We start from the raw sequence: 13,781 nt of genomic DNA on the forward strand, positions 1-13,781 counted from the left end.
CACACCCATTTCCTAGGTGTAACTCCTAGCTGAGGTCATTCACCAGCCACTCCTGGGGATGGCATCTGTGACTCAGGTGAATCTCCCAACTGTTTCTCTAGGTCTCAATTGATTTTTATATTCTTTTCAGTAAAAAAAAGAAAAAAGAAATACTGTAATACAATTTGTGATAACTCAAGCACAAGCTTGAGAGAGAGCTTTCATTACTAAATACAATAACCTATTTATAGTGCTTGTCACCTTTGATTGCTTTAAAATGACTCCTTGTGGTGACTTTATCTCTGCTATAAAAACCCGTATCTGGCTAAAGGCTGGAAAAGCAAGCACGTTTCCGTCTAACTGCCCTGCATTCATTTGGGGTGGAGATGATGAGAGGCATGGTTAATTGTTAGTAATGTAAACCCTAAGATTGGAGCGCTTTGGGTCCTTTGCTACTCAACAGAGTGCTTTTGTGACTGGTTTTTGAGCATAGACACATCTCCTTTATTTTTACATACAGAGCTAGCTTTGACATACAAGCCAGAAATTTATTGAAGCCGTGTAAATAGTATGAGAGAAAATGTCTGTCTGGTTGGTATCTTTTTTCTAAACATTGAGCATTACAGAGTATCCTTGTGGCATAATATAGGTGTGTTCCATATAGAGCAGCTGAACGTAGGCAATTTATTAAGTAGGAAGTGAGCACAAAAAGCTTTTCAAATTCGCTTAAAATATTTTGCATCTTAAGTGTATCTTAACCACTCAGGAGTCTCTAACACTAGGTTTTGAAATAAGAGCCAAATGGCATTGATAACAGAGTCTTTTTTTCTGTCTTAGCTGCAATTTTAGAAATGTTTATGTGTATATGTTTGTTCCCAAAATAATTTAAAGTGACTGATCAGAAATCAGTAATGAATGCACAAAACAGATCAGAGCAAAAGTAAAATAGGTGGGAATATACAATTAAGCTAAGAATAAAGTTACTACACAAATATATCTTATGAGGTTCATTTACTTGGTCTACTATTAGGTATGGGAAGTATACCTGAATTTAAATGAAAACTATAGTATTGATTATAAATCATATCTCTCTTCATTGCCCTAGAGTTCTTAACTGTGCCCAAACAACTCTAAATTTTCACATTTATAAGGCAGCATATCCAGTGATAGCCTCGTTGAATCTTCCTGCTCCATAGTCATTTTCCTTCCAATTAGCATGTCATCCTCAGAAGCTGATGGAGGAAAAGAGATGTACTAGTCATCCCAGCCCTTTTTATTACTTGGTTAAAAAAAAGGGGGTTGGAAAGGGGGGTATGTGGGGAGTGAGATGGGGTACAGCAGTTAGATGTTACTGGAACCATTTGGAAGAGAGTAAAGAAGAAATATTTAAAGTTTGTGATTATTAGTTATCAGTCGTCAAGCGGAAGGATTTCATGCAGACGCCTTGTTAAGGCAGGCTTTCAGAGAATGTGTGACATATCTTGACGTTGAACATTCCACTCCTTGCATAATCCTACACCTAAATGTCCAAGGTTGTCAGGATTAGGAACTTTGTAAAAAGCCTCTTGATCAGACAAACTTGAACATGTCATCATCTGGAAAGAACTGAAATTCAAAGCATTAGAGAACACAATTGTTCAACAATATGGTAAATATATCAAACCAACAGAATATTGTGTTCCTATTAAAATTATAAAAGTTGCATAAACGGAAGAGTTTTTTTAAAAATTATAAAAGAGTAATTATGATAAAAATAGACAATGAAAACATGTAAACTGTAAAATACAAAAAGCATCTAGACGAATAAGTGTGGTGTGTAAAAACAAAATAGTTATATTGGGTTGACTAAGATGGTTATTTTCTTTCACACAATATTTTTTGATATTTTGTCATTATAATAAATGTGACTGAAGGAGAAGAAAAGAAATTAAAACAAGTTTTTCAATGTGAAGAATATTTTTTATAGATTTACCAAATAACATGTACTACTTCCTACTCATTAAAATGTGATTTGGTTTTAAAGTCTAAAATTTACAGACTCAAGAGATTATCTAAACTGTTTCTCTTGCCATTAAAATTGGCATTTGGGGGGAGTATTTTTCCATTGAAATTTATACAGGAGAGCTCAGCAATGTTCTTTTTCCCCCATCTTTGTTTTCCTTAGGGATTGCCTTAGGAGTCTTGGTTCGAGAATACAGCAAGCTGTCTAATCTGGAGAAGTTCTACTTTGCCTTTCCTGGGGAAATCCTGATGAGGATGCTGAAACTCATCATTTTGCCGTTGATTGTATGCAGCATGATCACAGGTACCTTGAGACACCCCACATTCCCTATGATTATTTCAGGAGCCGTTACTTAAATTGTTCTAACTATGGAAAAAATCAAAATGTGTTTTATGCATCACACACACACACACACACACACACACACACTCTCTCTCTCTCTCTCTCTCTCTCTCTCTCTCACACACACACACCTTACTTGGAAAGTGTATAATTGCTTGAGTGGAAATATTTTATTAATCACAAAGTGGCATTGCTTCGTGCCATTGCTCTGCCGATGGTACTGTTCACCATAGCACAAATCTTCATTTGACCATTTTCAAACATATTATAAATAAAACTCTATCCAGGGCACAGAAGTTTAAAAAAAAAAAAAAAAGGCAAGTTTTTTCCCTGAAATGTCAGCCAGTGTTCTCAGGCTAAATGTGTTGTCAGTTTTAATCACTTCTCCGTAGCTCGCTCGCTTGTCTCCCGCCACAGCTGTCCGCCCTCCCCCCCCCCAGCTGCTGCCTTCGGGCCTGTTCCCCTGCCCCGCACCCACCTGCACTCCCCAGAACTCAGAACTTGCCACATACCTGCCCTGCAAACTGGCCCCGGGCGCCAGCAGCCACATCCTGTGGGACAGGTTCAATTATAGGTTTGCACCAGATTTTAAAAGCCTAGTATTTTTAAACCTAAACTTGAGACACAGTTAACTTTGGAAATTATTTTTCCCTATTGATCATTATATGGCAGGTTCCCTTCAAAGAGCAAGCTCCCTTATGTATATGGAGATTAATCTGGTTTACAGAAATATTATTGTCTGGGTCTGGTAGGTTTCCCTGTGCATTTCATAGTTTCTTGTACTTACCTGAATTCTGGCAAGAAGCAAAATGTGACATGACAATCTACGTGCTGCCTGCTTGAAAAACAAGGCTTTATATAGCTATGCAATTAGGGTTTTTTTATTTTATTTTTCAATTACAGTTTATATTCAATATTATTTTATATTCTTTTCAGGTATACTGAATAGTGGTTAGACAGTCATGTTAGGATTCTTGACATGTCCTCTTCTGGAACATTTTTCTCCATTGCCACTAAAGAGACCCGAGACTGATCTATGTAGAGTACTGGATGTTGGCTGGGGAAGGAAGGGTAGGTGTCAGGATCCATTGCGTTCAGCAGTTGCATTGCTTCAAGAGCTGTAGATTTGGCCATTGGACTTTTCAAATGCCAAACCAATCTGGCTAGAATCCTTTGGGTGCCTTGTTCTTAAGTGGTCTTGGTGTTGTTGGCTTATTATAAATCTAAAAAGAGAATTTAATTATTTTTACTTATGAACTTAATTGTTTTAAAATTCCTGGCTTCTTTTAGGCCCTGTAGCCTGAGGGCAAAATCAACAGACCAGTTGTTGGTGCCATCTAATGTTTATTTATTTAACTTGAAATTATTGTAAGCATTTTAAATTTGGAAGGTTTCACCCTGGCACGGTGGCTCAATTGGTTGAAGCATTTGTACTGTACACCAAAAGGTTGTGGGTTCAATTCCCAGTCTGGGCACATATTTCAGTTGTGTGTTCCATCCCCAGTTGGGAAGCACACAGGAAGCACCCAATCACTGTTTCCCTCTCCCCCTCCCCCTCTGTCAAATCAATAAAGAAAACAACATATCCTCAGGTAAAGATTAAAAAATATAATAATAAAATAAAGTTTGGAAGATTTCATGTAAGCATCTAAGTTTCTAGCGTTCTCTGAAAAAAGTTAAGATTAGGAAACACTGAACTTATGTTCCCACACACCAACAGTGGTGTGGAGCTGAAAGACAGCTACTCTATCTAGTTGGAGTGAATGCATTTCAAGATACCACAGTCTCCACCACTCCCTATTGCCTAATACCTCATCCACTTCACTCATTTACATTAATCTCTGGCTCCTGTAAGCACTGCCATTACAACCCTTTAGAATTTTTTCCATATCAAAGACTCTAATCTTTTCCTTAGGCTCCTTTGAAAACATGATGAAAGCTTTGGACTCTCTACCAAGAAAAATATTCTCAGTTGTACATATATTCTGTATTTTGCATGCAGTTGCACAAGGTTCATAAACCACTTGATGATCAATACTATTTAAATCTTGTGTCTATAGAGGAAAGTATGTAAGGTTATCCAAATTAGACAGCAAATCCAAAACTCATGCAGTCAGCCACGTTTTAGAAGAAAAGGTAATACATGTAGGAATATACTAGTTGTATAATATTAGATGTTTGAAAACATGTACTGTTCTTGGCAGTCAGTAAATAGTAAGATTTTTGCAGTTTGGCTGTTTTGGTGCTACTTAGCCTTGCATATAATCTAGGAAATAATTTACAACCTTCAGCATTCCAGTCACATAACCCAGATGTTTTTTGTAGCTATAGCACAGGTCTGGTAATTTCTACATCTTTCCTTCACAATCCCCAGCAGTTGAATAGGACTTAGAGAGCAGAACCACTACGCATACCTTTGACGTGGAGCAATAAAATGGTGAAAGACTCAAGGGACATGAACAAAGCAGGATAGGAACAATGATGCCATATTCATGTTTTAAACTGTCAGACTAAAAGGAAAAAGTAATAATACTGGTGTTGGCAAGGTTGTGGGAACATCGGCTCAATCATACATTTTTGGTCACTGTATAAATTGAAACAACTTTCTGGGAAGCAATTTGGAAAATGTTCTGATCTTTCCATTTAGTAATTCTGCTTCTTGGGATTTATCATAAAGAAATAATCAGAGATATATTCAAAGATTTAGGTACAAGGAAGTTCATGGTAGCATTTTCTTTATCATAGTGATAAATTATAAGCAGTCTCAATGTATGTTATACTCTTAAGTTAGGATTCCATACAAGTATTAAAAACCTTGTTTTAGAAACATATTTAATGACACACTTGGGTTATTGGGACTGGGAAAGGCATTTTTTAAAAGTATATATACTCATTTACTTTTAAGCAGCTGTATGCCTGGAAACCAGCCCACATCCTCTCGTGGAAAGAACTGTGCCCTGTGCCTCCCTGAAATGGGATTCAGTTTAATTCAACAGACACTTTTAATTCCAACTGTGTAAAAACAGACTAACAGAAAAGCACCTATGAGAGGATGAGGTTCCTGCCACCCCCTGGGTCATGGACCCCAGGTCTTCTCCTAGCCAAGTCCATGCGTCCCATCTTGGGCCATAAGTTATAGGAGTTGAAGATGCACATATCACCTGGTTGTACAGCTCACTGTTAGGCAGCTAAGAGCGCTTAATGTCAATGTCAGCTGTGAGGGAAAGAATGCGTGCTTTTCTTGAAACATTGGTGGTTTCATATACACTTCAGCCTCTTTAAAAATTGCCGTTTCAAAGTGGCTTATAAACTTAAAACTCCATACAGGCCGAGAATGAGCATCTTGCCTCATTTGCCATATCTGGAACCATTGGGCTCTGCCTGCATTTCAAGGAGCACCTCTTTTCTCTTTCCTCAGCCTTGTTTAGGAACCAAGAAAATAAGATGGCCTAAGCAGTTTTGCACACATGAAGCAAACATTTCCCTAAGACCACCAAGAAATTTGTGTTGAGTTAGAACACAGCTATTGAAGCCAAAGGACTTAATTATATTAATTGGATTTCTATGATGCCTTTAGTCCAACGGAGGGGGGACACAGTGTATCAGGAAGGGAACGTGCCACTTGGAACAGTAATAAAAGGAAAAGTGGCAAGAGATAAATATGCCCTGCTTCAGTCTATCTGAGATAGTAAAGCCTGGGGAATCCACCAGGCTTTCCTTCTGCCTGAACTGGTACTAGACTGGTTCACAGCTCTGTCTGACTATGAATTAACCTAATTTTGTTTCTTTAAAAAAAAGACTAAGTAACCTAGCAGGGATTCTAAGGATTCTCTTATGTGTTGAATGCATGGACATGGAAGACTACTCATTCATTCGTTGATCTCGATGGCCCAGGCTCTGTGCTAGGCACACAGATATAAAGAAGTCCTGTCCCACAAGAAAGGGAGAGTACATTGCAATGCTGCGTGATAAGTGCTTTGTGGGGATGAGTACAGCAGAGGGGACAGTGAGGTGGAGTTTTGAAGAAAATATAGAAATCAGGTGAAGTGGGATGGGTATTCCAGGCAGAAGAAAATAGCAAAAGGCATGGCATCTTGGGAGGACAGTGAGGCTTTAACTGGAATGCTGGAAACATGGGGAGGAGGAGTGGAAATGAAAGGTGAGCATGTGGCCTCACGAGGTTATATGCCTTCCTGAGGGGCCTGGACTAGAGCATGGAGGCATGGGGAAGCAAGTTATAGCAGTGACTCCCCACTGTGCCGTTCTCTCCAAAGGGTCACTGTGAGCAATCTTCATGTGGGGAAGGATTTTTAAAGAAAAAAAATTCAATGGCACTTGGTAAAGGTGGTCAGGCTGACTTTATTCAGGCCCACTGTGATAGGTACAGGGATCACTGCGATGGGATTTCACAGTGGGGAGAGGTACTGGGCTCAACTCAATGAATACAGCATGAGCAAGAAGGAATTTGATGGCCACCGGGCAGGGGAGGGGGATCCGTGGATGGATTACTAAGAGGAAGCATTGGGGGTAAGGAGGATTCTGGCTCAGCTGACCTAAGCTGATTCTTGCTGAAGGCAAGGCTAGAGTAATCAGACATCACATAGGAGATGGTGGATAAGGAGCCTGATTAGATATCAGTAGTGATCAGATATGAAGGGTGGAGGGTTCTAATTAAGTTGACTAGCAGGGTTCTTGCAAAAACTAGATTTTACAAGGAAGTATAAGTGAGCCTAGGAGAAAGCTCAGGAGCCTGACTAAATTTTGGTCAAGCAAAGAACCTTTGTTAGTATCAATAGACATAGATAGAAGGGCAAGGAAGACTAGTGATTAAGACTGCAGCCACAGACTGCCCAGGTTTGAATCCTGGCTTTGCCACTGACTAGCTGTGAAACCGTGAACCAATTACTTGTCCTCAAATGTAAAATAGGGAAATGACGGTACCATGTCACGTAACAGTGATGCATTTGAAGTGCTATCTACTTCTTTAATCTTCTGTGTAATACTGTCAGAAGTGTTGACATAAGAAACGTCCAAACCTGCAGAGAATTTCTGTAAAAGTTTATTTGAACCGAAATCAATGACAATTTCCAGGAAGTAAGATCTTAAATGCCCCCAGAGAATGACGGTTTTGCAGTTTCTCTCTCAAGGTCATTATGTTTCTTTCAAAGATGTGTTAACCCAGGTGCACAAAAACATTGGACAGGGCTTGCGTAAGGCAAAGATGAGTCTTTCATTGAAATAGTTATATGCCTGGGACGTCACTACTACCGTGACCTGCCTGGTTAGGAATTTATGATCAGATCACCCTGTGAGGTTCCTTCCATGGAACCTGTTTTTCTTTCATTCACAGAAGTTTCAAGGAAGTCCGTGCATTGGCATTAGAAGCTACAGGGCCAGGGTTAGAATTGAGCCACACACACAGGTGTGCACACAATGCACCCATTCTGGAGATAAAAACAATATAAAAACACTTGCTTTGCCACTGGTTTATGAAGTTCACCAGCATTCAGGTAGCTTCTACCCAGAAGCCAGTGCTACCAGTTATTGGTTTTTTTTCATGTTTTAATTTATCTTCATTGTTGAAAACATTGCAAATGTCCTCCTTTCTCCCCTCATTGATCCCCTCCACCCTGCACCCCCCCCCCACTCCAGACCTTCACCACACTATTGTCTGTGCCCATGGGCTATGCATCTATACATATAAGTTCTTATGTTAATCTCTCCCCACCCACTCACCCACCCCGACTTCCCTCTGAGATTCGTCAGTCTGTTCCATGCTTCTTTGTCTCTGGATCCATTTTGTTCATCGGTTTATTTTGTTCATTATATTCCACATATGATTAAGATCATGTGGTACTTGTCTTTCTCTGACTGGCTTATTTCACTTAGCATAATGCTCTCCAGGTCCCACCATGCTGCCTCAAACGGTAAGGGATCCTTTGTTTTTACAGCTGCATTGCATTCCATGGTGTAAATGTCTGAGAAGATGCTTGATATGATTTCAGTGTTCTTGAACTTGTAGAGACTTGTTCCGTGTCCTAACATGCGGTCTATCTTTGAGAATGCCCCATGTGCACTTGAGAATGTATATTCTTCTGCAGCTTTGGGGTGAAATGTTCTGTAAATGTCAATTAAATCCATCTGATCTAGTGTGTCATTTAGAGTCACTGTTTTCTTGTTTAATTTTTGTCTGAAAGATCTATCCAGTAAAGTCAGTGGGTGTTAAAGTTCTCCTACTGTAACTATATTTCTGTTGATCTCTCCTTTAAAGTCCTCCAGAAGCTTTATGGCCTTTTCTCCAACTTGTGTGAGTCTTTTGTTCTGAGGTGTGTCTCTCATATATTTGGGTCTTGTTTTCTTTCCACTCAGCTGCCCCATGTCTTTTAATTGGGATATTTAATCTATTTATATTTAAGGCTATTATTGATAGGTACTTATTTATTGCCATTTTATTTCTTTATGCCTATGCTTCTCTTTCTCTCTATTTCAACTTCTTATTACAACAGTTCCTTTAACATTTCTTGTAATGCTGGTCTGGTGGTGATAAATTCCTTTAGCTGTTTTTTTGTCTGTGAAGCTCTTTATTTCTCCATCTATTTTGAATGATAGCCTTGCTGGGTAGCATATTCTTGGTTTCAGATCCTTGCTCTTTATTGAATACTTCATGCCACTCTCTTCTGGCCTGTAGAGTTTCTGATAAGAAATCAGCTGACAGCCTTATGGGAGCTCCTTTGTAGGTAACAGATTGCTTTTCTCTTGCTGCCTTTAAGATTCTCTCTTTGTCTTGAATTTTTGGCATTTTAATTATGATGTGTCTGAGCATGGGCCTCTTTGGGTTCTTCTTGATTGGGACTCTCTGTGCCTCTTGAACTTGTGTGACTTTTTCCTTGACCAGGTTAGGGAAGTTTTCTGCCATTATTTCTTCAAGCATCTTCAAACAGGTTCTCTAACCCTTGCTTATTTTCTAGATCTTCTGACACTCCTATGATATGAATACTGTTACATTTCATATTGTCCCACAACTCCCTTAAACTGTCATCCTGTTTTTTAATTCTTTTTTCTTTTTGGTTCTCTGATTGAGTGATTTTTTTTCTATCCTGTTTTGTAATTTGCTAATCTGATCCTCAGCTCCCACTAATCTGATGTTTATTCCTTCCAATGTATTTTTTATTTCTACTGTGTCATTCTTAATTTCCTTCATAGTTTCCATTTCTTTTCTCATGCTGTCGAGCATCCTTATGATCAGTATTCTGAACTCAATATCTGATAGATTGCTTATCTCCATTTCATTTAGCTATTCTTCTGGAGAATTCTTTTTTTCTTTCACTTGGGGCTTGTTTTTTCTCTCCCCATTTTGGCTGCCTGTTAAGATTTGTTTCTATGTATTAGGTAGATCTTCTAGGGCTCCCAGTCTTTTGGACGGTCTCTGGTGCAGGCCAATGTCAAACATTGTTTGTAACTGACCTTTAATACCCTGTTTGAAGCTTTCCACACTTCACAGTTTGTGGTTCCCTCTGCTGGGGCTGGGTGCATTTGGAAAGGACTAAGATGCTCACCAAGGTCTACTTTCCCAAGCCCTGGGTCCTGAACCAAATAAGGCAAAGACTTAAAGCACCCAGAGGCTGATTGTTATTCAGTCTCTTAATGCGTCTCAGGCTGTAGGAACTCCACAGGGTGAGGTGGGAGGATTTCAGTGGGTGGGGCAATTGCCTCGTCTCCTGGCAAAAGCTGCTTAGATGGTAAATGTCTGCCTGAGAAAGGCTTCCTCTGCTTTATGGGGGAATGACTCAGCGTAGGAACCCAGATAGCTGCCCTCTGAACTCTATCCCCCAAGCCAGCACCTCTGGGTTCTCCTCATACAGCTCTAGTCCATTTGCCCTCCCTCCACCAGAGCCCAAGGTGAGTGGCTGCACAATTGGCCCTTTAAGAGGGTGCCTGCATTTCCAGCCGTCTCTCCCTGGCAGATAGAAACCCTGTTGCTTTTCACAGCCAGATGTTATGTGGGCACCTTTCTCAGTTCTGGTGCTCTGGGCTGGGAAGCCCAGCTTGGGGTTTAGGCCGCAGAGTCCTCAGTGGGAACCCCCACAGCTGAGATCTCCCTCTGGACCTTCAGCTGCTGCCTGTAGGAGCCCAGCCAGCCCTCTTGCGCCTCTGCACTTTCTACCAGTTTCTATGCCGTCTCTGCTTTACATCCTTGGTGATGAGGGTGCTCTCCAGATGGTGTTGAGTTGATTATTCAGGATGGTTTTTCTATATTTTAGTTGTAATTCCAGCTTGGTTCTGGGAGAGTGTCAGTGTAGCTTCCACTCAATCCACTGCCATCTTGGAATTTCAGTGTGCTACCAGTTTATAAGGAAAAGCAAAGAGAGAGCTCAATAAGAACTAGGTTGTGGTTAAAACCCAGAAATGTGTCACTGAGCTCTTAGCTATCCTGATGTCAAAGCATTCCTATGAGCTTTGAAGGGAATGGCTGAGTTCCCCAGATCCTCTGAGGTATGTTTAATGCTCATATTTAGACACTAAGCTTCCTCTAACAGCTCATGTGATCTTCTAAGAAATTGGTTCCAATGCAAATACCAGGACGCTTTGTGGTATTGAAAAAGTGTTCAAACAGCTCCCTAGACTGCTGAGGAAGCAGGAAGCCAGCCTCCTGCCCATTGGCATGTTTTGAACATCAAATGTGGACCTGATGACAGAGGCTGCAAAGTCCCCTTTAGTTGGTTCTGCCTGAGGACCAGGTTATTTTGTTTACTTCACAGAATAGTTTATGCTAGTGATATAACTACTTTAAGGGACTTATTTGTATTAATGTCTCTTAAAAAAAAAAAAAAGATGTCGTAGATGAAACGTGCACAGAAATATATTTTGCATGCTCCCTGCTGCCTTTCCTCTCCCCTTTTACCATCCCAGGTAAAATCCAAGCTGCAGAGATTTTCCTGTGCCCTGGATTAGCACAGTGAGATCATATCCAGCCTTGTTTTCCCAGTCAGTGACCCTGTTTGTTGGGTAGGATCTTATCTCCATCTTTAGAGATAAGGAAACAAGAGGTGTTGAAGAGAAACTAAGCCGCTTTTGCAAGATCACACAGACCCTAAGGGCAGCACCTGGGACTGACACAGTCTCGTGTTCCATTCAGGAACATTCTGCTGCCTGGGGACCAGACCCTGGGAAGAGGGGCCCTGGGAGCAGGCAGCTACATAACTAAGCAGGTTATTCATTCGGTCCACACTTGTTAATCCAGCTTCTCTGTGTGCGGGGCACTGAGGACACATTGGTGAACAGGCAGATATCTAGGTCTCCTACCGTCAAGGAGCTTATGAGAAAAACAGGTGTTAAATGAACCCAATGATAAAATGTGAAACATGACACAAACAAGGTGCAAGTGAGGAAAACAGAGGAGCTTGGTGCATCCTGGAGACTCAGGGAAGGGCTCTGAGGAAAGGACTTGAAAAGTAGCCAAATGAAGTGTGGGGAAAAGTTGTCCAGCAGAGGTAGGAGCCTGTGCAAAAGCCTCAGCGTGGTAGGGAGCCCTGTGGGCTCCAGAGGGTTGGAGGAGGTGACAGGAAGGTGGCACCAGCTGACGCAGGGAGGCGGGCAGGCGCCCTTCCTGCAGGGTCCTGTTAGCCGGATTAAGGATTTTCTGTTTTATCTTAAGTACCACTGGAGGTTTATACGTGCATGTGAAATGGCCTGATTTTTGTTTTTAAAAGATTTCTTTAGTGACCACATGATGAAGGCATACAGAAGGATTAGGGAGGAAAGTGCGAGAATGAATGAGCTGACACTTGTTAAGTGCCTTTCATTTGCTCAGTGACACACTTCATATTGATCATTTCATTCAGGAATATTGGAGGCTATTTACTGAGTACAAATTAGGTGTAAGCACTGTGCTAGGCATGTTACAGATATTATTTCTAATCCTCACAGCAGCTGTACAAGATGAGGTTGTCCACTTGCTCCTCACAATTCCCCTTTAGGATGTAGAGGCATTTGAAACCTCCATTTGATAGTTGACGAAACAATCTGGTAGGAGAAGGCTGGGATTTGAGCCCAGTCTGTCCCACCAAAGCCAGTGCTTGTTTCTCCCCATGTCAGTGACCTCTCTGTGGGTGAGAGAGACAGGAGTCTTCTGGATATGAGGATGCAACAGTGAGTTTCCTGGATGTTGTATCCATTCACAATTATGAAGCATCATCAGATACCAGATCAAAAAGCAAAACTTCCAGTAACACTTAGTTCCAACACCGTAATGGCAATGTGGAGAGATTTTCACGAAAACTTTGTTCTCCAGTGGGTGGTAAGCTTCATCAGAGAGCTCTTGGAGGAGTCTTTTGCTCTCGAGTGTGTGTTTTCAAAACATGCTATTGTTTAGCCCTTGGCAACTGCTTCCTTTGTAGTGTTTTTATAAAAAGTCCAAATAGATTATTACTGTTTTGGCGAGGAGCCAGCACCTCAACTCATCAGAGCCTCTTCCCAGGGTGAAAAAGCAAGTGTGGTTTCCTAAAGTAAAGAGCTAGCGGGTACCCCTAACTTCCGAGGACGACCTTGGATTGTGTCCCTTTTACTGGGACACACCAACCTCAGAACCATCCCTGAATACAGAATGCGCAGGTATGAATTGATAGCCTGGGAGTAAGGTGGGGGTCAATGGATGGCAATTACTAAGAGGAAACATCAGAGGTAAGGGCTTATGTGCCCGAGCAGGATACTTGTTGAAGACAGGCCAGGGTGGTCAGATATCTGATAATCCGATCAGATATGGAGGGTGATCAGAGACCAAGGTGAGGGGGTTCTGGTTAAACTGACTTAAGGTTCTTACTAAAAGTAGATTTTGCAAGGAGGTATAGATGGGCCTAGGAGAAGGTTCAGAAGCCTGACTAAAGTGTGGCCGAGCAAAGAATCTTCTCCAGAATCCTGCTCATCTCTTTCTGCCCAATTCAGGTGTTCCCTCCCTCGTAGGCACCTCAGCCTGGGGCACCTCTGGCTGCTCTGACAGTTTATAATCCCTGCCCTCTGCACCGGTGGTCTGCAAAGCATCCAGTTTTAAAACTGGATGGAAAAGATGCAGTTTTTTTAACTTCCTATTTGTCACAGATCGATAATCTTTGTAAACTATAATAAAAATGAATTACCAGAAAAAGATATAAACACAAAGACATACAGAATGCCAGCCATATTTTTTATTATATTCAGTAGCATAAATTACTGTCCGGTTGCTGTAAACAGTTTTGAACATTTACCTTTGATCCTGTCACACCTGCTTGTTAATATTTTAATGCACAGTCCCCTCTCCTTCAATTCTCAGAGGGAGAGTATCAGGTCCCAGAAGAAAGGAGGCCTGGGAGTGGACTATACAGAGAGGTGGTTCCTCAGGCATAAGGCAAGGCCTGCAAACAAGAAAACCAGGTTGCTGTTGAGAGTAAATCCCCAGGATAACGCATGGTGATGTTTCACCTAC

At 41.1% G+C, this 13,781-nt stretch overlaps 1 protein-coding gene across 2 annotated transcripts in view; it reads left to right on the forward strand.

Annotated features, from left to right (window-relative positions):
* SLC1A1 (solute carrier family 1 member 1) overlaps nt 1-13,781 on the forward strand; it is a 70,599-nt gene that overhangs the window by 31,009 nt on the left and 25,809 nt on the right. For both annotated transcript variants that reach the window (XM_081152006.1, XM_081152007.1), the window contains exon 2: nt 2,144-2,284. In XM_081152006.1, the coding sequence (XP_081008132.1) occupies nt 2,144-2,284 (141 nt within the window). The remainder of the gene's footprint in view (nt 1-2,143; nt 2,285-13,781) is intronic.

The sequence above is a fragment of the Miniopterus schreibersii genome, assembly GCF_964146895.1.
Source record: "Miniopterus schreibersii genome assembly, chromosome: 11".
NCBI lineage: Eukaryota > Metazoa > Chordata > Mammalia > Chiroptera > Miniopteridae > Miniopterus > Miniopterus schreibersii.